Consider the following 27848-nt stretch of genomic DNA (forward strand, 5'->3'; position numbering starts at 1 on the left):
AAGACCCTCAGTAGGATGATGGAAATGCTTTCCGCCATAGAGTCAAGGGTAACGTTACTAGAAAGACCTAGGGCTCAGTCTAAAAGTAGACAAGTAGTGAAAACAGAAGTGTCCTTAACTACTCCAAACCCCAACGGAGGCGCTAAAGGATTCTAAAGAAATCTAGAGTAAGCAAGATGGCGAATACAATTAGCAGCACTGTCAAATTTTGGCAGTGCAACTGCTCCAGTTTCCATAGGCGCAAGGCTCCATTAGGTCAACTCGTCAGATCGGCGGCGGATAAGCGACAAGTCATTTTATTACAAGAAACACTCGGAGAGAAGACATCTCTATGTCGGCATACCGCACTATCGCGTACAGAGGCGAAAAGGGAAGAGGCATAGCCATGCTAGTTAAGAAGAGCGTCTCCTTCGTGAAGCACGACGTTCCGAAATATAAGGTCAGACTCGAAGCCCAACTGGTCGAGATCATGCCCAGCAAAATGAGACACGCAAATGCCTTCCTTCTTAACATCTGCAGTTCTCCTGCGAACAGAAAAAGAGATTTTAACACCTTATTCAGCGCCGCAATCAGGATAGCCAGAAACGTGCCTTTTCTGGTTGCGGGTGATTTCAACGTGCCAAATACAGAATGGGGATACGGCTTTAACAGTAAGGAACACACAAACTTGGCCGTTTGTGCAGCCGATTCTAGCCTAACACTCATCAAGGATCCTAGGTTTCCCACCAGACGGGGTAACTCGGTCAGTCGCGACACCACACCCGACCTCGCGTTCCTCTGCGGTATCGAGGGGACGTGGGATAATCTCCAGGAGGACTTGGGTAGCGTCCGCTACATTCTCGAAATGGCGGTGCACGTCAAACACAAACCACCAGTCAGATAAGAATACGTTGACTGGGATCTTTTCAGAAAAATTCGAGGCGAAACAGCCCCTTCAAGTGAATCTTTCAAAGAACACATCGGGCAGCAGTGGCGGCAACTTGTTCGTCGGCCTCGTTCTCATAACTTGTCATACGGAAGATCATCGAAATTCTGGGCATCAACGGCGCAAGCCTCCACCGTCAAGCTACCGGCTGCATTATCACCTTCCGCAACACGTGTAACCAGTTCCACGGAACCGCCCATTCAATTCGCCTTCAAAAGCGAGCACCGTGCTGGCCAGCTTCACACATCGGGCAGCAGTGGCGGCAACTTGTTCGTCGGCCACGTTCTCATCACTTGTAATACGCAGGATCATCGAAATTCTAAGCATCAATGGCGCAAGCTTCCACCGTCAAGCTACTGGCTGCATTATTGCCTTCCGCAGCACGTGTGACCAGTTCCACGGAACCGCCCCTTCAATTCGCCTTCAAAAGCGAGCACCGTGCTGGCCAGCTTCACACATCGGGCAGCAGTGACGGCAACTTGTTCGTCGGCCACGTTCTCATCACTTGTCATACGCAGGATCATCGAAATTCTGGGCATCAACGGAGCAAGCTTCCACCGTCAAGCTACTGGCTGCATTATTGCCTTCCGCAACACGTGTGACCAGTTCCACGGAACCGCCCCTTCAATTCGCCTTCAAAAGCGAGCACCGTGCTGGCCAGCTTCACACATCGGGCAACAGTGGCGGCAATTGTTCGTCGGCCCCGTTCTCATCACTTGTCATACGCAGGTTGCTTATGATTTGAATCTAACCTGTACTTCTTGTCATTTCTGTTGCTGCCCCTGCTGCTCATATTGCTGCGAATGCTATCATGGCAACCGACACTTGTCTTTCGTGTTGTGAAGAACTTTCAAATGATGAGGAAGCTATGAAATGTGTTGAATGTTGTCAATACTGCCACCTAGGCATATTTTCTGGCATAAGTGAACGCGCGTTCAAGACAAAAAAAGAAAGAACCAAAGAACACATTGAAGTGTCCAACATGTTGCATGTCCACTTCGCGCAATGTGCGACGTAGCAACGACCTACCTGCAACTATCATTAAACAACTTGCTGCGATTAGTGGCAGTCTGGTGACTCAGACTGTCAAAGTGGAAGACTTGTCAAACCTAAAGGAAACTGTCGGTAACATTGAAAAGTTTGTTCAACATGTGTCAGACAAGTATGATGCTCTCATACAAACTTCTGACAGACATTAGGGGCAGATCGAGAACCTTAGCACGTGAGTTGAAGTCTTAGAGACGCACCATGACAAAAATGAAGTTACAAGGCTAACTAAAGAACTAAACGAATTGCAGCAATAGAGTAGGCGTCACAACATGGACATTCACGGAAATTCACCTTTCCCTGAAAAAGTAAACCTTCTTGGAAACATTAATAATCTTGCTCAGAAATTCGAACTGCCCCTGCTGAGTGAGCGTTATGTGGACGGTTTGAATCGCCTGCCAGCACCTATGAACAAAGTGCCGATCATTCTGATAAGGTTTTCCCGCCAGTCTATGAAAGTAAATTGGCTTGCAAAGCGCGCAGTTGTGAAGAAATAGGATATACATTTGCTTTTTCGATAACCTGACCGCGAACAAGGCTACCACTTTTCGTGGTGTTCAAATGGAAGGGTCTTTGTAAGGAAAGAACCTGGCGCAAGGGCAATAAGGATCGCCTCTGAACAAGACCTTGAGCTAATTGCGTAAATTGGTTTCTTTCTTTTATTGTTGCTGTTGTTTTTAACCCTTACGATGTATCATACTAGCGACTCGCTTAACACGTTCATAAATAAAAACAGCTATTGTAAATCTCTTTTCTTGTGTCATTTAAATGAACAAAGCCTCAGAAATAAGATTGATGAAATTGAGGCTGATCGTGAGCTCATAAAGTGTCTCTTTGACATAATTGGATTTACAGAAACATGGTATACATCGAATAACGATGTTAAACAGTTACCAGGTTATGACAACGTCTCTGTATTTAGGAAAGAAAAACGTGGTGGCCGCGTATCTTTGTATATAAAACAAGACATTGACTATGAGGTTCTTCCGGAATGCACCATTGTTAGTGATGATTTTGAAACAGTTGGTGTGACGAATCATAATACGATTATACTTCTCACATATTGACCCCCTCACGGATTAGTTAAGGCTTTTCTTACCTACGTTGAGTCCTTTCTTGAATATACTAGCTTCACTAAACGGCATGTTATTATATTTGGTGACATGAATATTGATTTATTAAGAAGCAATGCTAGCCAGGAGAAGCTGCTTGAGTTGATGTTATCATATGGGTGTGAAAATATTGCAGACAAGCCGACACAAATCAGTCAACACTCCGAAACGCTCATAGACTTATGCTTTACTAATTTACCTTCAAATAAAATAACATCGGGTGTAATTTTGACGAGCTAAAGTGATCACGTTCTCTTTTTTAAAGACGATAGTCTTTCTTGGGGAACTTAAACGCTGAAAATTTGGTCTGTCTGTCTGTCTGTCTGTCTGTCTGTCTGTCTGTCTGTTTGTCTGTCTGTCACCCGATTCAGCCACCCGGCCAAAGTTGGACCACTTGCTTACCGCCCACACTACTTAAACTGGTACGGCTGTTCATACTTGTGAACGTTATCGATCACAAAGTAAATATTACGCATATCTGAGGCGCAACATCACTAGGTAAGTATTAGGAGGTGTGTTCCTTTAAAAGAAAATACATAGATACGTAACTCTAAAGACCCTAGTTTCTTAAGCTGCGCTGAAAATGTCCATGTCTCACGCAGCGCCTCCTCAATTTTATCAATGCCAGCCAGATGCGGCCGATTCAACATAAAGGAAGCTCTGTCTGAGGCAGGGCAAAACAGCATCACGGGTGGCCGCGGATCAGACCCAGCACTCATGTAGTACGGCCGGCAGAAGACTATCGTCTTTCGACGACATTTGCAGCGAAGCAGGCAGATACGCGGCAATTTTTTTTGCTTTCTTTTCCTTGGTAAAAAAAATGGATAGAAAAAGGGGGGGGGGGGGGCAGCTTCTCCTCTGCGAACAACTTCTCTGCCCGGCGGTCGCCCGCACCGTCTCTTATCTCCACGCGGCTCTGCCCTTTGTATGGGCTGTGCATTTGCCGCTCAGTTTCCGTTGAAGCGATAGACCGCGCGAACTTGTGCTTGCTGCCAGCGTTTTGACAGTCGTTGGCTGCGGTCATTCAGTGTGATCTATTCATGTTTGCTTGTGCGCGCTGACATCACGATTGTTAATTCAGTTGGTAAGCCAATGTATCCAAGTTTATGCAGCCGATAAAACTACTATCCCTACTCCGAATAGCGCTCTACTAATTTGCTATCGCAATCGATGCTTCGCCTTTCGGGCGAAACTGCGATATTTTTTTTTAGAGAAAGTGCTTCCCCACTATAACAGTGCTTTTCCACTCGTGTCTATAAAAAAGCACAGGAGGATAAGAAAAGAGTGAATTACTCCGGTATTATACAGACGTATAAATATGAAGAACTGGCTGTTTGCTCGTTTCATAAAAACGAAAGATCCGGTTCATTTCAAGGAGTTTAAAAAATTCCGCAACAACTTGACTTCAGATCTTAAGAAAGCAAAATCAGCTTACTACGACAACAAATTTTCCACAGACATGACCAGCCCTAAATTATTGTGGCAAACAGCTAACAGCATTATAAAAGGTGGGAAAGCACGCATTCTGACGGATTTTTACATCGATGGTAAACGATTTTCAGGTGTACCACTTGCAAACAAGTTTAACGAACATTTTCTTAATGCAGACTCGCCAAATTACTCACGAATGACCCAAGCGATATTGCCTGTCGATTCATGTGTTACTTCCACTAATACTAATTCACTGTTTCTAACACCTACCACGGAGGAAGAAGTTGTAAGTGTTACAAAGGCAATGAAGGATGGGGGCTCGCCAGGAAGTGACGATATTAGTGCGCATCCTATTAAGGCCGTACTTCCATTTCTCGCAGGTCCTCTAGTACATATTTGTGATCGCATATTAGAAACCGGTGTATTCCCTGATAAAATAAAAGTTGCACGCCTAACCTTAATATTCAAAGGAGGAAGAAAAAGTGATCTGAATAATTACAGACCTATTTCTGTTTTGCCGCTCTTTTCTAATATCCCGAACGCATAATATTCACGAGGTTAAACAAATTTTTGAATGCTCAAAATATAATATGCAAACAACAATATGGATTTAAGGCGGGAAAATCAACGGAGACAGCACTGCTATTCATAAAGGACCGTATTTTGGACAACTTTGAACAGAAACTGTATGCACTAGGCATTTTTCTTGACTTTTGAAAAGCCTTTGATTCTATTAAACATGAAATTCTGATGAAAAAATTGGGAAAGTATGGTATCAGAGGAATAGCACATGAGTTGGTAGACAGTCATCTGACAGGAAGAAAACAATACACTAGTATGAATCAATTTCTGTCAGATATAGGAATAATTAGGTACGGTGTGCCACAAGGATCTATTCTTGGACTCTTGTTATTTATTTTATACATCAATGATCTCGTTAACATCCCCCGGACAACTGATATTATCCTCTACGCGGATGACACTAATGTCTTCATTGCTGGTCCACACCTAGCCTCACTTGAACAACATGCAAATCAGTGGCTGAGTCAGCTACAGATCTGGTTAAGTAGCAACGAACTTGACCTAAATAGAAAGAAAACACGATATATTATTTTCCGCCTCAAAAACAAGCCCTTGAATCATCATGTCCAACTACAGATCTATAATACCAATCTATTGCCAACAAGTTCTTGCCGCTTCCTGGGTGTGTGTTTCAAGTATGACTTAACAAGGACGGATCACGTGGATCAGGTTCGTCTGAAAGCATCTAGATCTATTGGTTTATTGCAACGAGTAAAATATATTTTACCTCTGCGTTTGAGAAAGCAGATTTATTTTTCAGTAGTTCACTCCTATTTTATGAAGATAGTTTGGGGCACATGTAACAAATCAGATTCAGACCGCCTTTTCTCGCTTCAGGGCGTTGAAGACGGTATTCCGTTTCGCACTTATTGCCAAAGAATCCCTGTAAGACGCAGCTGTAGTTATTTTCATAACATTAGGCATGATTTTACATTCTTCTCCACTAAGTACTTAAACAGGAACCTTACCAATAACTTGCGCACTGTATCTATGGTTTGGTAGAAATCACGCACAAATTATGGTACTCAGATCATAGACAACCAAATAGTTACACTCTGTAGCACATATCCTTTAATGGTCAACTGCATAACGGATTGCAAAACTCTTTCTCAATTTAGGAAAAGAATGAAATTGATGCTTTATTCTCCGGCTCCTTTTGTTTAGAATTGTGCCTTCCTTTTGTCTTGAGCCAGTGCAATTGAATGATTTTCTACATTATTGTTTCTGTGAATTAGTAAACCCACGAAACTCCTGGGATTTACTGACTTTTTGATGATATCAATGTATAATGTGAAATCATTAGATAATTTGTCATATGTAAAACAGTATGTATTGCTGAGTTTTCACTGATTGCCTTGATCGCTCAATGTAGTGCAGTATTTTGTCATGCCGATCTGCTGTCACGATGTGTGATCCCGAGGTGAAGGCTCTGTCAGGAGGCATTGTTGCCTCCTTTTGCCACGCCTCGTGGACATCCTGTACCATCTATGTAAGTCCAAATAAACTGAATTGAATTGAATTGAATTGAATTGAACTAATCGCAACCCTTAAACAGACTGTCAAGAGCGCAACCAAGGAAATCTCAACACTGCTCGAAGTCCCCAAAATGGACTCGCGGTTAGCGCCCCTATCTGGAGGCTAAACACGCCCTCGTGGAGAGGTGGAAAACGCAGAAGCTAAATCGCCGACTTCGAGTTAAGCTGACGTCAGTCCACAAGGAAATCTTTAGTCGTACTCCAGGCAGCTGGCCCTACAACAGTGGGACGAGACGTGCAACGAAATGGATGGTCTCATGAGAAGAGGCATTAAGTGGAACTTGCTTAAAAGCCTCCTCAACTACAAACAGTCCAAGAGCACTCTTAATCTTGCCATATTATGATTAACGCCAAAACATGTAATGCAGAAGCTCTAAAAAAGTTCGGCGCACAGGCGCACAATATACATAGGCTACTTGCCAGAGTTACAAATAGAAAGGGGGGACTCAAGGAGGACAGCTCACTCAGGGTCTTTCAGGCATTCTTCATCAGTCAAGTTTACTACATGGCGCCTTTCCTCAAATGGAGCAGAGCAGAAAGGAACAAACTCGACACGCTCATTAGGTCTGGTATCAAAAGACTACTCGGCATCCCACAATGTGCTAGCACGGAGAGACTATTGGAACTTGGTGTTCACAATACTATCAACGAATTAATCGAGGCACATCTCACTGTAAATATTTCCAGGCTTTCGTTAACTAAGCCGGGTAACAAAATCCTTAACGAAGCAGGTATATCATTCATACAACCACCGTTCGACAGATACCCCCTATCCAAAGAAGCCAAGGAAGGTAAACAGTCGATTCCGTACCGACAAACATGCATCCGGTATATAACGAGGGATGAAGAGTAGCACGGGCTAAAGCCATCCTTCAAAAAGTTAAACCGTATGGGGCAGGTGCACTCATCGTTGACGCGGCCAAATACGGCAGCGAAAACAGGTTTGCAATCTCGGTCGTAGAAGCACGCGGAACGCTGATTAGCGCTGCGTCCGTTTACACTAAGCGCGCAAACGAGGCGGAGGAAACCGCGATAGCCTTGGCTCTTGACGCTGCCAAAGGTCCAACGACTGTTTTCACCGACTCGCGCACAGCCGTCAGGGCCTTCTCGTCAGGCCTAGTACCTAAGCACACGGCTAGCCTAGTAAACAAATCTCTTCAAAATACTGCGGACAACGAGACAGGAGGTCACCACATCGCCTGGTTCCCGGCCCACGTTAAAGGAATAGTTAATCAAGCGGGTTGCAACCCCAACGGGCAGGCCCACTGCCTAACGCGCGAGTCATGAACCGCGCCCGGGCAGGATTGCTCCCCTAAAGACCCTCTTACCACCTTTAACGAGCTCACATCCCACTACAGACTGAGCAGGAGCAAATTCTCTCCCCCTCTCCCAAGATTAAATAGGGCTCAGTCTGTCACATCCAGGCTCTTACAGACGAGATCGTACCTCACCCCCCGAGCATTCAATCGGATAGATTCCAACTTCCCGCACTCGTGTTCCCAATGTGGGCACGAGTCTCTTTCGATCATATGTTCTGGCTGTGCCCGTTCAACGCGGGCTATGATCTTCACGACAAGTCCAAGTGAGACGCCCTACTGTAAAGCGTGGATTTACGCATGAACGACAGGCCGTCCAGAGGGCCCGCGACGTCACCGAGATCCACCACCTCCCTGTTCCGTCATGGGCGGAGCCACCAACTTGATTGGGGTGCCTTCGGCTTCGCCGTAATCCTTTTCATCAGGACCTTTCAATAAAGTTCTTGTCAACTGTCAGCGCATCCACCGTCCCTCATGCACCCCACTTGGGAACTATATATATATATATATATATATATATATATATATATATAATCTATATATATATATATATATTGTGGGCGTTTATTACGCACATCTTCCTCATCTGGATGTTATCATCATCATCCTCGCACTTTTACCTATCCTCCTCTTCGCCTGTATATGTGTTCATCATCATCGCCTGTGTGCTGCGCTGGTTCGCTGACGAGCTCCCGGGCCTAATAAACGTCGTTCCAACCGAGACGTCACAAGTGGTGGAGTGTGCTCTTCGGTCCTACGTCCTCTGGCCATCCGGTCTGCCTCCTGGAGCTTCGTTCAGGTCGCCGCTTGCGCCCACCGTCAGCTAGCATGCCGCAGGACGTGCAGCCTGGCGCCCCTATTGCCTCCATTCCGACATCGCAAGTGCCTCCTTCCTTTATCGTCAACAGCGCCCAGCGTGACCCCCATCTCTTCGCTGGTCTTCGCGGAGAGGATGTCGAAGACTGGCTGGACGATTATGAGCGAGTCAGTTCCGCCAATCACTGGGATGATGTTAATAAACTACGCCATGTCTCCTTCTATCTGTCTGGCGTGGCGAAGACGTGGTTCTTTAACCACGAGCCCGAATTGACCGACTGGACTCTCTTCAAGCACCAGCTTCGTGAAGTGTTCGGCACACCGGCTGTTCGGTCCACTCTAGCCAAGAAAAGCCTCGATGCTCGCAAACAACACCTGGGTGAGTCGTACACCTCCTACATCGAGGACGTCCTTGCACTCTGCCGACGTGTGAATTCTTCAATGTCGGAGTCGGACAGGGTACGCCACATTCTCAAAGGCATTGGAACTCTTGCCTTCAATGCGCTCGCCACTAAGAATCCGGCTACCGTCGCTGACGTCGTAATCACTTGTCAGCGCCTCGATGAGCTCGAGTCTGTCCGCCTACAGCCCGACATTGACGATACCCATTCTACGGGGGACCATGACCTACGTACACTGATACGCACGCTCATACGCGAAGAGTTACAATCGATGGGGTTAACCTCACCTTCGACGTATCCCAGCCAACCTTTTGGTGCGTCATTGCGTGACGTTATCAGGGAAGAACTGGCGTCCTTGACCTGCGCTGTGCCAGCGCAAGCTCCTGTCCCTCAAGCATTACCAACTACCGCACGACCGACATACGCGCAAGTTGCTGCCAAGCCTGTCGGCCACGTCACTTCTCCGTTGCCGCTACCAACTTACGCGTCGGTTGCTACTGCGCCCACGGTTCACTTCCCGTCATCACCGCCAGAGCCTTCATCGGCCCATCTGACCTCCCTGTCACACGGTACACCGAACACCCCCTACTACCCCCCTTGGCGTCCGTCTCGTCCTACGTGCTATTATTGTGGCTATCGCGGCCACATATCACGCTTTTGCCGCAAGCGCCAGCAAGACGAGCGTCGGGGCTACGATATGTGTGAGCGCGATTTTTACAGTGGGGCCTCTTACCAAGGGCGGCGTTACTCTTCACCTTCGCAGCGCTCTCCATCTCCGCCTGCATCACCTGATGCACGAGGCGCTTACCGTTCGGCCAGACGCCGTTCTCCATCACCCTACCGCCGCTCATCGTCACCACTTAGGCCTGCCTCCCTTACCTCTACCGTTCGCGCGGAAAACTAAGCGATGCAGTTTCCGGAGGAAAAACTGCATACACACACAAGACTGAAATTCCTCCAGCGCGCCCATCCAATATGATTCGTGTGTACGTTGAAGGGGTGCCCGTGGATGCTTTAGTGGATACTGGTGCGGCTTTGTCGGTTATGAATGTTCATTTGTGTTCCCGTCTGAAGAAAGTTATGACGCCTTACGATGGTCCCACGCTGGTTGCAGCCGAAGGGAACACTATTCGACCTGCTGCCTTCTGTACTGCGCGTGTACTTATCGATGACATTCTCCATCACATACAGTTTGCTGTGCTATACCCGTGCTCTCACCAGCTGATTTTGGGATGGGATTTTCTATCTTCTGCCTCTGCTGCTATTTGTTGTGGGCAGCGTGTGATACACCTTACCGACACCGAACACTTGCTTGGCGAAGAAACCCACACGCCACTTCACCTGACCGCTGCGGAAGATACGGAACTACTCCCAGGACAAATCCAACTAGTTACTCTCCTATCCGACAACATTGACCATGGTGACGTCTTGGTGTTCCCTTCTTCACGTTGCCTTACTAAAGGCATAACATTTACATCAGGAGTTGTTCGATTCCACAATGGATCTGCACTGGTCACTGCCACGAACGCAACTCCAGAAAAAATCCTCCTTCCGCAAGGCACAACCGTTGCATCCGTCGCCGATCTGGAGCCTGTCTGCGTCTTGCCACTTACACCAGTCTCTTCTGGGGACCCATCTTCTGGTGATTCTTCTTCGGCCGCCGCCCTTACAGCAGTCATCAGCACTGACTTGAAACCCGCGCAGACGCAACAGCTGCTGGCTTTGTTGAAAAAGCACGCCAATTCTTTCGACGTGTATTCGTCAACGTTGGGCCAAACAACCGTTGCAGAGCACCGCATTCTGACAGACAACACATCTATCGTACGGCGCCGCCCATACCGTGTGTCTCTAGCCGAGCGGAAAATCATCGAAGACAACGTCGCAGACATGCTGGAACGCAAGGTAATTCGCCCCTCGGCTAGTTCTTGGTCGTCTCCTGTTGTCTTGGTCCGCAAAAAAGATGGCTCCGTGCGCTTTTGCGTCGATTACCGGGCGCTCAACAAGATAACTCGAAAAGACGTCTACCCTATGCCGCGCATTGATGACGCCCTTGATTCCCTCCAAGGTGCGGAATACTTTTCCAGCCTGGATCTGCGTTCCGGCTATTGGCAAATCCCCATGCACGAAGACGATAAAGAAAAAACGGCGTTCGCAACCCCCGATGGACTGTACGAGTTCAACGTAATGCCTTTCGGGCTCTGCAACGCGCCTGCGACTTTTGAGCGCATGATTGACACCGTGTTGCGTGGCCTGAAGTGGAAGACCTGCCTGTGTTATCTGGACGACATTGTCATTTTTTCATCCACATTTAATCAGCACCTACAACGCTTGGATGAAGTTTTGACGTGCCTCGCCCGCGCTGGTCTTCAGCTGAACACCAAGAAATGCCGTTTCGCCAGCAAAGCCATTAAGATCCTGGGTCATGTCGTGAGCAGGGATGGCATTCAGCCGGACCCTGATAAGACTGCTGCAGTTCTTCGCTTTCCTCGTCCTGACAGACCCAAAGACTTGCGCAGTTTCCTTGGCCTCGCCTCTTATTTCCGTCGCTTTATCCAGAACTTTGCCTCCATCGCAGCTCCATTACACAAGCTACTAGCTTCCGGTGTACCCTTTCTGTGGTCCCAGGAATGCGAATTGGCATTTGCACGCTTGAAGGACGCCCTCACCTCTGCACCTGTGCTTTGCCATTTTGATGAGGCCGCACCGACTCTCCTACACACAGACGCTAGCGGCCGCGGTATAGGTGCTGTTCTTCTGCAACGCGACAACTCTTCGCGAGAGAGAGTCATTGCATACGCCAGCCGTGTACTCAGCGCTTCCGAAAAGAACTATACGATCACTGAGCAAGAGTGCCTGGCTATTGTTTGGTCGATACAGAAGTTTCGCCCTTATCTCCACGGCCGCCATTTCACCATCGTTACGGACCACCACGCTTTATGCTGGCTTTCCACGCTCAAGAACTTGTCTGGACGCCTGGGTCGCTGGATTTTACGCCTCCAAGAGTATGATTTCGAAATCATATACAAGTCCGGGAAGAAACACCAAGACGCCGACGCTCTTTCTCGCTGCCCGCTTCCTACGGCCCCGCTCGACGCCTCTGCAATCGCTTCGCACGTCACCAGTTCGACCGACACTGCTACGGTTTCCTCCCTGGCCTCTATGTACGAACTGCCTTTCGACGATGATCAGCCACTCGCCTCTCGTCAGCTGGCTGACCCGTACTGTCAACGCTTCATTGATCACCTCTCTGGGGCTTCTCGTCCACCTAACGCGCGCCTCCGTCGCCAGCTCGCGCACTTTAAGCTGGACGATGGCGTGCTGTATCGCCGTATTTACCATCCTGACGGGCAACGCTGGGTGCCAGTTCTACCACGCTCTCTTCCGACTTCGTGTCCTCAACGCCTTTCACGATGATTTGACAGCTGGCCACCTTGGGTTCCATAAAACCTATGACCGCATTCGAAGTCGTTTCTATTGGCCTGGCCTTTCTGCTAGCGTCGCCAGATACGTCGGTTCCTGCTCTCCCTGCCAGCGTCGCAAGCTCCCAACATCTGCTCCTGTCGGCCAATTACAGCCGCTTCCGTGCCCTGCAGCCCCGTTCGAGGTTGTTGGGATCGACCTTTACGGGCCCCTTCCGGTCACTACTGCTGGCAATCGATGGATAGTGACTGCCGTCGACCATCTGACGCGCTACGCTGAGACAGCTTCTGTGCTTACTGGCTCTGCTTCGGAAGTTGCTCACTTCGTTCTTGAAGCCATTATTCTACGCCATGGTGCTCCTCGTGTACTGCTCAGTGACCGTGGAAAGGCGTTCCTTTCCCAACTGCTAAACGAAGTTCTTCAAGCCTCCGGCACAGCCCACAAGACAGCTTCTAGCTATCACCCCCAGACTAACGGCCTGACCGAGCGGTTTCATCGCACCCTTGCCGACATGATCGCCGCTTATATTCAACCAGACCACAAAAACTGGGATGTTCTTTTACCATTCGTCACTTTCGCCTATAACACGGCCGTGCAGCGCACAACTGGCTACTCGCCATTTTACCTCGTTTATGGACGCTCCCCTACTTTCTTTCTGGACGTTTCATTCTTCAACTCCAAGGCTAATACATCTCTATCATCGTGCGAAGAGTACATTTCCCGACTCGACCACTGTCGCCAGCTTGCTCGCCTGAACACAGAGGCCAGACAACAAGACCGGAAAAATATTTACGACGAATGCCATCGCGTTGTATCTTTTCGACCTGGTGACGAGGTCCTGCTCCTGACTCCTGTTCGCACCCCTGGTTTATGCGAAAAATTCCAGCCACGGTTTATCGGGCCGTACATAGTCCTTGGACAGACTTCGCCTGTCAACTATCGCGTTACTCCTCTTGACGCCCCCACAGACCGCCGTTGCCGCAATACCGAGGTTGTCCACGTCTCCCGCATGAAGCCCTTCACGCGGCGTGCCTCGACACCTTGACGGCCGGCCAGGATGGCCGCTTTCACGTCGGGGGGAAATTAGTGTGGGCGTTTATTACGCACATCTTCCTCATCTGTATGTTATCATCATCATCCTCGCACTTTTACCTATCCTCCTCTTCGCCTGTATATGTGTTCATCATCATCGCCTGTGTGCTGCGCTGGTTCGCTGACGAGCTCCCGGGCCTAATAAACGTCGTTCCAACCGAGACGTCACAATATATATATATATATATATATATATATAAACTTCAACAATTGTCGCCTGTTAGCCGTGCTGGTGACAGCGTGAATAATGCAGCATTCGCTTCCCCCGGTGTTTGTGCACTCCGTTTGGGGTGCACAAACCCACCAGAAGGGGTAACTGTCAGTCGCTACACCACACCTGTGCTGATGACAGTGTGCACAATGCGGGCAGTGTTTCTTGCCCTTCTGGGGAAAACACGAGGAATACGAGAGATGGAAGTGTACTCGTCTTTTTCAGAGTGATATGCTCTCCTCCGCACAGCATATATAGGTACGGTTCCATCACTTTTTTGTGCGGTCCTTAACTTGTTTTCGAGATTCTTTGTTAACCTCAGAGTTACTGCCCCATAAGGTAGCATCAGAAGAATGAAATGATTGTACACTTTTCAAAGACAGTGGTAACCTCCCAGTCAGAATTTGGTAATGCCTACCGTGTGCACTCCATTCTTCTTTCTGGGGTTTTACGTGCCAAATCCAGTTCCGATTATGAGGCACGCCGGAGCCGTGTGCACTCCAGCCAAGATAAACTTAATCGTTTACAGACTCAGGGACTGAGTGAGTGAGTGAGCGAGTGAGGGAAAAACATTTATTGTCGCTTTATACAGGTATAGGCGTACTGGCGATACAGAATTCTTGTTTTTAACAGCAAAGCTGTTTAAGCCAGCCTTCATTTGAGCCCGCGTACCCGTGGTCCCAAAGCGAGCGTCGTAACCACTAGGCTATACAGTCACGCCTGCAGAGCATGCATTTATGCGAACCATACGATTACGTTCGAGCGCCGTCGTCTTCGTCCACAGCTGGCGCGTTCGTACACTCGTGCTCTGTGAGGTGAAGAGGTGTTGCGCGCTATGAAAGCGAGACAGAGACTCATTCACAGAGCGAGTCTCCTGGAACGCGGTGTCGGCATAGAACGCGGTGTCGGTGTTGCAAGCTGCGCTATGCAACGCGCAGTGACGGCTGTAAGTCCGAGACGCGCCAAAAGAAATTATCATGAGTAATAAGATGAAAAGTTCGCGCGCACTTCCGGAAAATGCTGGGCTACGATCGCCCAGCTCCGCTGTTTCAAGCGTCGCGCAGCCGAGTGCAAGGTTTTTTTGAGAGGCTATTAAACATTATCGTTGTCTTCTGCATATTAATCTTCAACCCCACTAGTACACTATCCGCTAAGGTCCTCAATCATTTGTTGTAATTCGCCCCTATTGTTGCTGAATAGGACAATGGCATCTGGAAACCGAAGGTTGCCGAGTTATTACACAGCCATGCATGTGTGAGCCGTTTGAATTGCAAAGAGTTAGCGTTAGCGTTGCCTGCACCACACTACGCATGCTCTGTACGTAAACGGTGCTGGAGCTCTTACGAACGTACGCTATTGTCGGGATTTAGCGGTGAACGCTAACGCACGCAAGGGGAGCCTTACGTACGCAACATGGCGGCGCCAGTCGAAGTGAGAGCTGCCCGCTTCGGATCTGTCGAGTCATCGGCCTGCACTGTTCGGCTCATTCGTTACCCACTAACGCTTGCGTTTGCTTTAGATTTATGCGATTATGCTTTGACAGCGGCGTATAGTTGGCAAATGGGCGCTGTTTTCGATATACGTTCTTTAGCGGCGCAGTTGGCTTAACGAGAGGGCTTGTTTGCTGTGTTTGCTGTATCCGCCTCGAGATGGCGCCAAAGTGTATTTGCGTTAGCGTTAGCGTTTTGCTCCGTTCCGCTATTTTAAAACGCTACCTTGGGCTTCACAGTGCAGCCTTTCTTTGTCTTAACGTTGCGTCGCACGCTAACGCAAGGCAAGCGTTTTACGCTATACTAAAGCTCACTATTGTAAAAGTAGCGGCAAAAAATGGTACCCATGGAAAAAAGCGATAAATCTATAAATATATATTTCGCAAAGCTTAGTGGCAATGGCGTTGCGTTGCGAAAGTTGTGGCTATAGCGTGAATACTGCAGTAGCACTTCCACCATTCCTTGTGCACCCCGTCTGGGAAGTAAACATATCCATTGTAAGCGGTGGGCCCTTCTTTCCGGCCAGGCTTTATCTGCCAGTAGCTTCGCGGCACGTCACTACGTGGTTGTGCACGTCCACAGCGTACGAGCAACGAAGTGTGATGTGGATGAGCACCCATCGAAATCCACAGGGTAATGCAGACTTCGTATTGGGAAAGGTGTGTCGCTTAATCGTCTCTATTGTCGCTGAATAGGACAATGGAATCGTTTACAGACTCACCACACCCGTTCACAAGGTGCGTAAAATAGAACGTGTATTTGTTAAATTACCTGTATACCTTATTTTGGATAATAACAAACTCACCACACCCGTTCACAAGGTGCGTAAAATAGTACGTGTATTTGTAATTACCTGTATACCTTATTTTGGATAATAAAAATATGGGTATCACTATGCTTTGCAACACACCCATGCATTATGAGCAATTGTCACCTGTTAGCCGTGACAATCAGCCTGGGCAGCGCTTCCACCATTCCTCGCATTTCACATGGCCGACGGAGGCCACACACACAGACACACACACACACACACACACACAAAAAAAAAAAACATTTATTACAACTCCCCCTTCATGGCCTTTAAAAGCTGCCACGTTGTGTTGCCGCAACCGAAATCCCGATCTGCGTCGGGTACTGCAACTGCCTTACAAGTGCGGCAAGCTTTGATCTGAAAAAAAAAAGACAAACGCAAGAAAATTGTAAGATTCCCTAACGAACCTAACATAAAGTATCCTTTGAATATTCTTCGCTCTTTGCGATGTGTTTTTCCTAGGACTGCTAAACCTATTGGGTATCACCATGCATTGTAACATACCAATACTTTAACTTGAACAATGATCACGTCTTAGCCGTGCGAGATTCTTTTCGAATTTTTGTGCGAGATTGGAAACTATGTTGCTTCTTGGCCTTCTGCGGCGCCACTTCATCGCTACATGGCTCTCACCATGCATTAACTTACGCATTCACAGCATTATGCATTAACTTACGATTTCAGAATGTGAAAGCAGGCCTATAGTTGTAGCTATAGTGTGAATAATGCAGCACTTACACCGTTCTTGCACACTACCAAATGCATCTGCAGCGAATATCATCGCCACCGGTGTATTTTTACATCACTAATAAGTGTAACAAGCCCATTATTCATGAAACGTACTAACCGGCACTGTAAAGTGGTTGAGGTGATATTCTGCGAAACTTCCTACCTATTTGTTCTCGACCAAGGTATCCTCAATGACAGCGAAAATAAATACAGGATTACCAGCTGAAAATTACCAGTTGGTAGTAATTGGGCAGCGAAATAACAAATAGTACCGGAATGGGAACCTGCGGTTATAGCTTAGTGGCCAGAGAGGCGTTTTGGGCGAGTCGGCTATGCATAGTGAAGTACGACAGACAATGCGCTTTGTGTGTCACGTAATCAGATTTCTGTGTCCAGCTATCGGCGATAAACGTTTCGCAAAGCTTAGTGGCTGTGGCGTTGGGCTGCTAAACGAAAGGCAAAGTGCTTGTTTGCTTAAATTTAGGGTCCGATTGGGTTACTGCTACCAAAGGGCACTATGAACCCAATATCCACTCCCTCTTTTGCGAATTTCCCCTTCCTCCTTTTGCCAGTGGCCCTTTCTTTGGCGGTGGTAGTGAGGATAAAGATGCTATTAAGAGGCTAACATCTCAGATACACTTATGAAGCGCACTGCCTCACAACTGCGAATAGTGGGTATCACTTCTTAAGATACCAGTCACATCCTCATTGGCACTGGCAGATGCAGCTGCAGCGAATATCACCACCGGTGTATTTTTACGTCACTAGTAAAGGAAACAAGCACACTATTCCTTTAACGTTCTTATAAGCAATCTGATCGAGAAACTAACATGACATATATGCGTCATGCGCTTGTTAAAATTCTAATGAATTCCTTGCACACGAGAAACTTGCTGAACTGGCAGTTAAGTCTTACCTTGTCTTGCACAGTCTCTGGAGTCTCCATCGTTGCATAGGAGAAACGGACACGACGCTGCAAAGACATTTGTAAAATTCAAGTACTTGAATAGCCTATGCAAATACGTGCTTACGTTGCAAGCATTGGCAGTAGTGGTATTTGACATTATCGCACGCATTTAACGAGCCCGTATCTTGTTCTGCCTGATGGGACAACTAGCACAAGAGTGCAACCGGGAAGCGACAAAAAGAACAAGTGAATGTACCTGGTTTGAATGTACACGAAACGAAGGTTCGTGTCATTCAACAGCGGATTGCGCAGAGCAGTAACGCCAGCTTAGACATACGACATGGACTGAGCCTTGTTGCTCTGCTGCGTCGTTTTAAAATTTTTTCGCGTTGGAGAAATTTCAGTCATGCCAGTCTTGCCGCAGGTTGCTTTACTGCACGTACAAATTTTGGGGTGCTTTCACAGATATTGCACCTAATATCTTAATCACTTCCTGTTCATGCAACATATCAATGTTTTACTTTTTTTACTTGGGACAATGTGTCCCAAAATGTCGCAAGTAACACTGTCTTGGACATGCACATAAACTGACAGCATACGCGTCCTTTTGTTTCTCTTCTAAATTTCTTGCTAATGGGACTTTTTTTACAAACTATAACTTCCGAAACGATACACGCTATTAGATTTTGTTATATGCATCTTTTATTCAAGGACATGTTTAATATAGACCCCATTCCACTCAGCTTTCCTTCAGAATTTCTGGGTCTGCATAATTCTGATGTATTTTGTTTTACTTGCGAATCAAAGCTATCATTCTTTTATTCACGATGTATCGCAGTGTCTCGAAAGAAATCTGCACACAAGGAGTTGACATGGAGGGAGGCAGGGACAGGGCAAAACGACGCCATGTGTGGTGGGAATTCAAGGAGCCGGGCTCAAGCACGAACGTTTCCAATATTTACTAACAGGCGTTCCTGCTTATTTTACGTGTAGTGTGCGTCGTATGTGGAGAGCTATAGAGCTATGCTAGAAGACAAGGGGAAGGGCGTTGGTTTGGTTGACAGGAATGCGAGACCTTTAGTATTAGGGGGTTGTCCGAGCTAGAAACAATCGCATTTTGAGGCATGTCGTGGCAGGGAGCTTCAACTGAACTCTGCATTGTGCATTTTGCTCTTGGTACATTACTCAGTTCGAGCAGGCAACTTACCGTGCCATTAATGTTCGCAAAGGCCGTGCGTGCGAAATGCATTTGGGGAATACTATAAATAATATCTCGGGACTCCTTGCAGTTAAGTCTTGTGAATAAGTTTGCTTGCCTGGTAGGATTTTTCGGTAGACTAAGGCACATAAAAAAAAGAATATAATGAGGTTCAAAACGAATCTGTCTCTGCCATTTCTTATTGCACCGCGAACGCTGTGAATCCAAGTGGAACAAACCTCCCGGCATATCAGCCTTCCATCTCATAGCGGGTCCATTCAGTTGCGATGTTTTACTTTTCACCATGTCCCCGCTTCTCACACAGTAATTTATCAAAGAAAACGCGAAAGTGCAAGACCTTACCCCTCCGCTCCTTGTTTTCCACAGCTGTAGTTGGAACAAGTCATCTACTCCTAACACCTCCCAGCCAGGATTGTCGCACACCTAGAAAAAAAGGCACCCAATCATTAAGTGATTGATAATGTTCCGCATAGAAAATTACTTCTAAAATTGCGTAACAGATTTGCCACTTTATCTTAATAAACGTGTCGAAATTATATGGGTTGAAATTAAGCCTAGTTTATCTAGGATGCTCAATGCTACTTCCGGTGTGCCACAGGGAAATGTATTGGAGCAACTATTATTCCTTATATATGTAAATGATTTAGTGCAAGCAATTCGTGATTCAGTGTATTTAATTGAGTGCTGGTGCTCAGAATGGGACATGGAATTGATTTAACAGCGCTCCTAAATATAACACGGGAAAACAATCCTGGGGTCGTTTTTCGCGTTGCAGAAATTTCAGCCATGCCAGTCTTGCCGCATGTGGCTTTACTGCGCGTACAAATTTTGGGGTGCTTTTACAGTTATTGCACCTAATATCTGAATCACTTCCTGATTATAAAACATGTTAATGTTTGACTTTTTGGGACAATGTGTTTCAATTAACACAATCTTGGACATGCAGATAACTCGGTGTGAGCATACGCGTCCTTTTCTTTCTTTTTAAAATTCTTTTGCAAATGGGATTTCTTTAAAAACTATAACTTCTAAAACCATACACGCAATTATTATATTTTGTTATATGAATCTTTTATTCAATGAAAGTATATAAGTATTTAGGGATTACTCTTTCTAGTAATGACATGGGCGGCACCCATATCGTCAATTTGCACATCAGCCTTTCGGAAACCTTTTTAAAAAGCTTCAAAGGGAAACTGGGCGTCAGATTTTGGATCTGCGCAATAGGTGTTTGGAGAAGTGGCCACTTACCTTATCTCGAGTACTGGAGGCTGAAATCACATTCGGCGATTTCCTCATTTCAGCAAGAGTTGCGCTGCTGGCTGCTGACATTTTGTCATATACCGTGGCGCTGACACTTATACTTGGCATAAAGGCTGAACCATGACGAAAGTTAGGCGCCTGGGCACTCTCAATCCAGGTTTTCTGAAAGTGCGGTGTTGAATAAGTTATAATAGAGGTAATAAAACTATTATAGTTTAGGCATATGAGAGAAATACGAAATGGCGATAAATGAAACCACGGGCTTCGCAATAAGTTGCTTACGCAACTGCTCAAACAATGTCAGGTATTAAGAGTATTACGAGGAAAAAACTGAATGCGGGAGATGGAAATTAAGGACGATGAGCAACACAAGAACAGGGTTAAGTATTACGAGTATTGTGAGGAGAGTATTACGAGTATTTTGCGAGTATTATCGGCTAGGTTCTTTTTTTAAATGTACAGACTTTTTTTCCATTGTGTGGCTTATCTATGAGCCTAAAAAAATCAACTCTCACTTTCTCTTCATTAGCAATACAGCATAAAATGAAGGTAAATTACTTGGGGATGAGGTGAGCTGTAGAGTTCGTTCACTGTCAGGTAAACATCGTCGCTATTTACGTTCCATGAAGCAAAAACTGAGAAACACTAGAAAAATCACCGTGCTTTACTGCACCACCGCAAAACATGACTAATTGCCTTTCATCTCCATTTCACTTTGGCAGGAAATAAACTTTGGCAGGAAAGAAAGGCAAGTCTGGCGACCATGTGCGCTTGTATTAGGGTGACATGGTATGCCCTAGCTTAATATTTTTTTCGGAGGAACTTCTTTGATCGCGCTTTCATAACAGATTTTCTGTTGTGTAGGAAACATACCATTCCTTGCCTTCCGCACACTGCTGGCAGCTCCCAAGCTGTTCCTCCCACAAGGCATATGGAGTCTCTGCCTCTGACTGATTCGTAGGTTTCAGCAACAAAAAGGACAGCCGTGTTCCTAAAAAATATAAACCACTTGAATTGACACATATATTTAAAGAAAACTATGGAAGTTATGGTCATAAACAAGACAGTATTCTCCAGAGAAAGCTTTTGTAATTTCACAAGTAAACGCATTTGCAGTCCTTGTGAATTCGTTGTTTAAGAGTAACTTAAGGTGCGACTTGCCTTTGAGCACAACAAAATTAAAATTATGGCAGCAATAAATGTCATGTTTAGGAATATGTTAGATACATTTTTATTCTCGCTAGCGTACGTATCGCTTTCGCTCACTTAGTGAAAGAACCAGGCTCAGCCTATGAAGGCAGTACAACGGATAACGTGTACCTGTCGAATGCCTAGCTTTTCACAGGTGACATAATGCAAAAATTTCTACTTCCTGACGGCGACAAAGCCAGCAGCAGTGGTCAAACAACACAGCAATGGTACTAATTGGGGCGATCGGAGAATGAAAAATACAGGTATATACCATTTGCATATGCAACAGTCACTATATGTGATGGTAGTGAAAATTTTGGGCAAATATTTGCCAAAGTGGCAGTTTCACGTAACCGAAACAGTTGGAATCCGAATAGTGTAAATACAATGGTCTTGATGTGAAGTCCATGGAGTCCTCCAGTATATTCTATACTATGTGCCCTTACACCGCTAAAATCGCACGAATGTCGTAGCTCCGTCCAAACGCGTTGAAATCACGCAAGACAGCATAATTCAGTGACGGAAATGCTGCTCGGCTAATATGGCGTGGTTTAATAACAATACCAGCGTATCGCACATTTCGCACTGTTCACTTTGGGCTATCAAGCCACTGTGGCTGGCTTTCCCACGCCATCATTATGATTGTAGTGCTGCGCAGCAGGCGTGGAGCCCGGTAAGATGATCGGTGGCTGGAAGAAAGAAAAATCTCGCACCGAATTCTTTTAAGTGACGAGGGGAATATAGAAATACATTGCACGAATCAACTAAAAGACGTGATTTAAGCCCAGCACTGATGTTAGTCTGGGTTTTAGAATGAGCATATCCAGCCAATCATAAGGCGACGATGGCGGTTTTTCTTGTGGCATGACCTATCAATTGTGGCCTCTGGCTAAATGGCTGTGCCAGCACCTTCCATCGCTTTCCCGCGTCATACTGCTACGTCCGTATCAAATTTCTTCGGCAGCAGCGTACGCATTCCTCATTGCAGTGGTGGGCATCTTAGGAACATTCTCTCGTTTGTGAATACGCTTTTTTCGTAAGATCTTTCATACACCAAAATTTGTTCCAAAGTTCTCTTTGAATTCTGCATCCTGTATCCTAAACAAAATGCAACCTAAACAACAAAAGTTCGTCGGCAAGGATTTTGTTACGGTCATACGGTGGGGGCAAAATAAATTTCCGTGTCACAATATCGGGTGTGACACCATTTCAGTGAAGTGCCGATATTTGGGTTACTTCGCGCCGATGCGTGGAGAAAACAAAATGCTACAGAAATTCTTAGAATGGCCTACTAATACCTAAGCATATCCTTTGGCTCGGCCGCTACTTCAGTTTTGCTTACTTATTTAGATAGCTTATGCATGTCTACCCATCGCTAAGAATTATTACACTACCGTAAAGTTTAGATGTGTTAATTTGACTAATTATGCATTTACCCGTATTTTGCAGATATATTGCATCAACAGAGCCGAAATGACGTCTTTTTTTTTTTTTTGCTTACACCATGCTTGTTAATGTGGTTCATGCGGCTCATTTTCGCACGCGCAAGGACGGAAGCCGGAGGCAGCGCGGGAAAGAGGGGGGCGGGGGAGGACGGCGTTCTACTGCGGCATTAACTGCGTACTTTGCAGGGCGGTGCACGGTTGTGCGCGCATTATCTGAAAGCTATTTGCACGCGGCTCATACCTTTGAGCGTGAAGGTCACTTTGCTCGCTATTGATGCCTCGCTTCCCGACGCGTTTGACAGCGTCTGTCCAGGGTCATCAAGTGTGATGTGGTCATGTTAGCCTGTGCGAGCTGACACCATGTGGTTGATAATTTTATTTCATTGCGAAAGCAATTATATGAATAATAATGAAGCTTTATAAGCAGGAAGTACACACACATAGGCGCCGACTCCGTGCACCAAGTGCATTTCTGCCGTCACCGTCGTCATTGTCGCCATGATGTTCCGTATAAAGCCCAAGGGCGATAACACCGTCGTTACGCGTCGTATGCTGTGTGTGGGAATGAAAGCGCAGGAAACTGCCAGGAAAGGCCCCGTCTTCCGTTCCGCGAAAGGCCATGGGGAGGGGGGGGGGGGGGGGGATGGGGGCGGCGTTGTTCTTTGACCGCAATGCGTATTTCGCGACCGCGCGCGTGGGGGACCGACGATCCCGGTTCGCACGCGCAAGAAGGGAAGGGGGGGGGGGGGGACGGCAGCATGGGAAAGAGGGGGGAACAATTCCGTCTGCGTGGGAATCGAATCAGGGACTCAGGGACGCGAGACGAGCAAGCTTCCCCCACTCCACGGTGGCTCCACGTTTATTGTTGACTAAAGTTGCGCCTAGTGCATGCGTCATTCCACACGACACCTCACTGCTTCTGTCACTACTTCCATCACTGCCTCCCACGTGTCACTTGGTCTTCGGATTTAATCGGCGCTTTGTCTACTGCGATGCACCCTCGGCGCCAAATGATGAGTATAAAATGAGGTGTGCCTAGTGCGTGCGTCATTGCATACGTCACGTCGCTGCCTCCCGCGCGTCACTTCCTCTTCGGATTTCATCGGTGCTGTGTCTACTGGGATGCTCTCCGAAACATCTACCTCAGCTGTGAAGCGTGGTCACCCACGAAAGCACGTCTCAGAAAACGAAGCAAGGGAACACAAAATAAATAGCGTAGCTTGCACAGGAGGGGCAGTGTTAAGAAAGCGAAGCTAATCGACACCTAGCACACCTAGCTAGTCCTGGCTTTTGGGCTAGGCTAAGCACTACCAAGTCATTCCAAACACTTTCCGGAATTTATTGATTATTGATCGATTATCAATAAGCTATTGATTGGCTATCGCGCAAGGTATTGGCCAGGTATTTGGGCTAGGCTACGCACTACCAAGTCATCCCCAGCATTTTCCAGAATTGATTTATCAATTATCGATTAGCTATTTTTTGTCTATCGAAGTAGTCCCAAACACGGTTAGCTAGACTTATCCAGGCCATGGACTTACGGCCGACTTAAACAGCTCCGCTGTTAAAAAAGCCGGCAGATCCAACGCCATATGGAAATCGATGTTATGCTTCGCATAACATCGATTCCCATGTGGCGGGGGAAACATTACCAATTGACGAAACGACCATGAGGGCCCCAAGGCATAGGCGGCTCAACATCGATTCCCATGTGGCGTGGGAAACATTACCAATTGACGAAACGACCATGAGGGCACCAAGGCATAGGCGGCTCTTTCGTTACCTACATGACACGCATGCCATGACATTGATGTCATGACATCATTTATGATTATGATTTACGCTTTCACAGTGTGTCAATTTTGGTACATAGCATGTTAACGAAACGACCATGAGAGCACAAAGACGTAGGTGGCTATATAGATAGGTAGATAGATAGGTAGATAGATACTGTCAAATTAGCAAATGTTCGCAAAGAAATGCCTCGCATTTAAATTTCATCGTTCTGCAGCAAAATGGTCCGAATGTTTCCGGTCTGTGGATAACGTATACGCAAACACACACCGATTCAGCAGATAGAACTTTATTGCATGTTGAAAACATTAATTGAATATTTCACCTTAGCGATTCCGGAGAACTTACTGAATCTTACTTCTTGCTTTTAATAACTACGCTGGCAAGATATACAATGTAGGCACTATAGATTACCTAATTCGGCGCTCAACAATCGCATGTTTTTTTTATTGTCTTGAGTGACCGAAGTTTCTTGTGGATTACCTTACCAAATGTTAAACGGAAATAAGTCTCTGCTGAATTTTTTTCTAACTTCAATTTATTCCTCATCAATTCTAATGTTACGAAAGCTACCGATCACCGTTTGCTGGAGTACTCGCCAAAGAATGCTTACACATTATAATAATGAAGCTTTATAAGCACGAAGTACACACACATAGGCACCGGCTCCGTGCATGAAGTACACACACATAGGCGCCGACTCCGTGAGCAGTGAAAACAAATTAGACTTCATCATCCGAAAGCCACATCCAAATTTTAGTTGTCTTCACAAAAAAGGCTGGTCACTGAGGCGCAAAAAACTTATCGCTGTGCTATTCGGTGTGGAATGGTGTCTATACTGAACCCGTCCAATTTATCCTTGCTCTACAAATTGACAAATTGGCTATCTATGACTTACTAAGCTTAAGTAGTCCCAACCATGCTTAGCTAGACTTAGCCATGCTCACGAAGTTACGGATCACGGCCGGCTTACAGATCACGGCCGGATCAGCTCCGCCGTTAAAAAAGCCCTGTGGGAATCGATGTTATGCGAAGCAGTGCGTGGGGCCAACTTGGGCATCCTAATGTATGGAATTAAGCTGAATACGAAAAAATTGCTTATTGCTTTAATTTAAATTTAACGCCTCTTTTAGACATTCATCAAACCATCAGCGCTTGCGTGCCATTTTTATGTCCACTTAGAAAATATGTCGTGAACGAACTAAGGCAACCTTCTAATGTATAAAATTAAGGCTATATAGATTACTTAATTCGGGACTCACCAATCGCATGCTTTTTTAGTTATCTACGAGTCACTGAAGTTTCATGGGGATTACCTTACCAAAGGTTAAATGGAAAGTTAAGTTTTGGATGTACTTCCCTCCCGCCTAACTTACTTGGCCTTAGTGTGATCTAGTCACAAAATATCAGATGATTTGGGCGATCGCGATTACTTTAAATTTCTGTGGTAACATCACATCATACAAAATGCTCAGCATACATTTGATTTATGGCTATCGATAAATATCATTGGAAGTCTTCATTAAATTACATGCCGATAACTTACGGTTCCACAGATTAAAATGTCAAGAATTATGGGATTGCATGTGCCAAAACCACAGTCTGATTATGAGGCATGCTATAGCAGGTGACTCTGGATTAATCGGGACCACCTGGGGTTCTTTAAAATGCACCTAAATCTAGGTACACACCATTCAAATGTTTGAAGGATTCACATTGGCAAATTTTGATAACGCACCAGACTTGGCAATGGAATGAGAATGGTAATGATAATGCCCACTGTGCATAAAAAACTATGCGACGATAGAATTTAGAGGGCAGTGTCTTAGAGGCAAATTCTAAGCTAATTTCTATTCATAAGCCTTGCTAACAATATTTGTTGCTGTTGCAACGCATAATGTGAAAACTCATGCCATTCACCGCAGCGCGATTTTGCTCTTTAAATGTTCAACATTATCATGTGGTACGAATTATCCAGACGAACAAACATTTTTTTTGAATATTTTAGCATTTTAGGCAATAAAATATAGCTGCGCTGTCACTGCTTTCACCTTAACACGAATTCTTAAAGTATATGGCTCTGACATGAATCTTATGAAATTCGGACAGTTTTTTTTTAACTCACATGTCACGCTCGATGTCTAGGGCGATTTGTGTCCACTTTGTTGGCTCTATTTCCGCAATGCTTGCGAAGTATCGAAATGATTGTGCTGACTGGTGGTTTAGCTTGTGCACATACTTCGTAGATACCTGTAAATGAAATTTCATTAGTTATCCATGAATTGCTTCCGTAAGCGTTGTACGCTCTCTGCTAGCAAAAGCTGCTACTGGACCGCAAAATTACGTCACTTTGTACAACAGAACTTGAAGTGGTGTGATAAAATTTATTATTTTTAGACGATATGCAGGCCTCAATTATTGTTTAAACATTGTTTGAGATGGAATGTCACTTTGTACTATCCGAAATGTAACGAGAAATAGGTCAGCTAGGGCAAATGAAGTTAACAAGATCCTTAGGGCCATGCGCATTATAGATTATACTCAACACGGCAATAAACAATTACCCAGCACTCACCTCGAAGAACTGCTTACAGCACGTTTTAAAGGCCTCAGCGTTGTGGACATGGTTTGCTCCCAAGTACTTGATGTTATAGTCGATGTACTTTTTAAGGAACTTTATATCGTCCATACTCATATATGCAGTCACGATTCTGGAGGGAATGAAATTCTATTAGACAGTCATGAATAATTCCTCTGCCAAGAGGAATTATTTTCAGGCCCGAAAATATACTATAAATTTCATTGCAATCTTGCTTAAAATTGGCCGCCTTTTCATGTCGCCTCGTCATGGGCTGGCCAGGATATTTCAGGCGCAGAACGAAGAGAACCTACCTACTGCGCAATGCGCTGCATGGTGTTCTATTTAGATGCATAATAGGCGTCATAGCTTTTGTATCTATGTATTCTCATCATATATTTACGAGTTCACATTCGTACTTATTATCACAAATACCGAGTTGCTGCGCAACTCACCATATAGAATTCGTATGTGGTGAGGTGCTAAAACGTGCAAGGGGTTCAAGGAAATTGTTAAGTGAATTAGCAAAATAT

General features: G+C 45.9%; 1 protein-coding gene across 1 annotated transcript; it reads right to left on the minus strand.

The window, feature by feature from the left end:
• Positions 1-19114: 19114 nt before the first annotated feature.
• On the minus strand, positions 19115-27582 carry LOC125944290 (uncharacterized). The gene is made up of 5 exons (XM_049664640.1): positions 27313-27582; positions 26863-26987; positions 21181-21298; positions 20296-20469; positions 19115-19162 (listed from the first exon to the last, which is right to left on the minus strand). The coding sequence occupies exons 1-5, from the start codon at positions 27430-27432 to the stop codon at positions 19115-19117; spliced, it is 585 nt and encodes a 194-aa protein (XP_049520597.1). The 5' UTR covers positions 27433-27582.
• Between the last annotated feature and the right edge of the window lie 266 nt (positions 27583-27848).

The sequence above is a fragment of the Dermacentor silvarum genome, chromosome 3 (genome assembly GCF_013339745.2).
Source record: "Dermacentor silvarum isolate Dsil-2018 chromosome 3, BIME_Dsil_1.4, whole genome shotgun sequence".
NCBI classification, from domain to species: Eukaryota; Metazoa; Arthropoda; class Arachnida; order Ixodida; family Ixodidae; genus Dermacentor; species Dermacentor silvarum.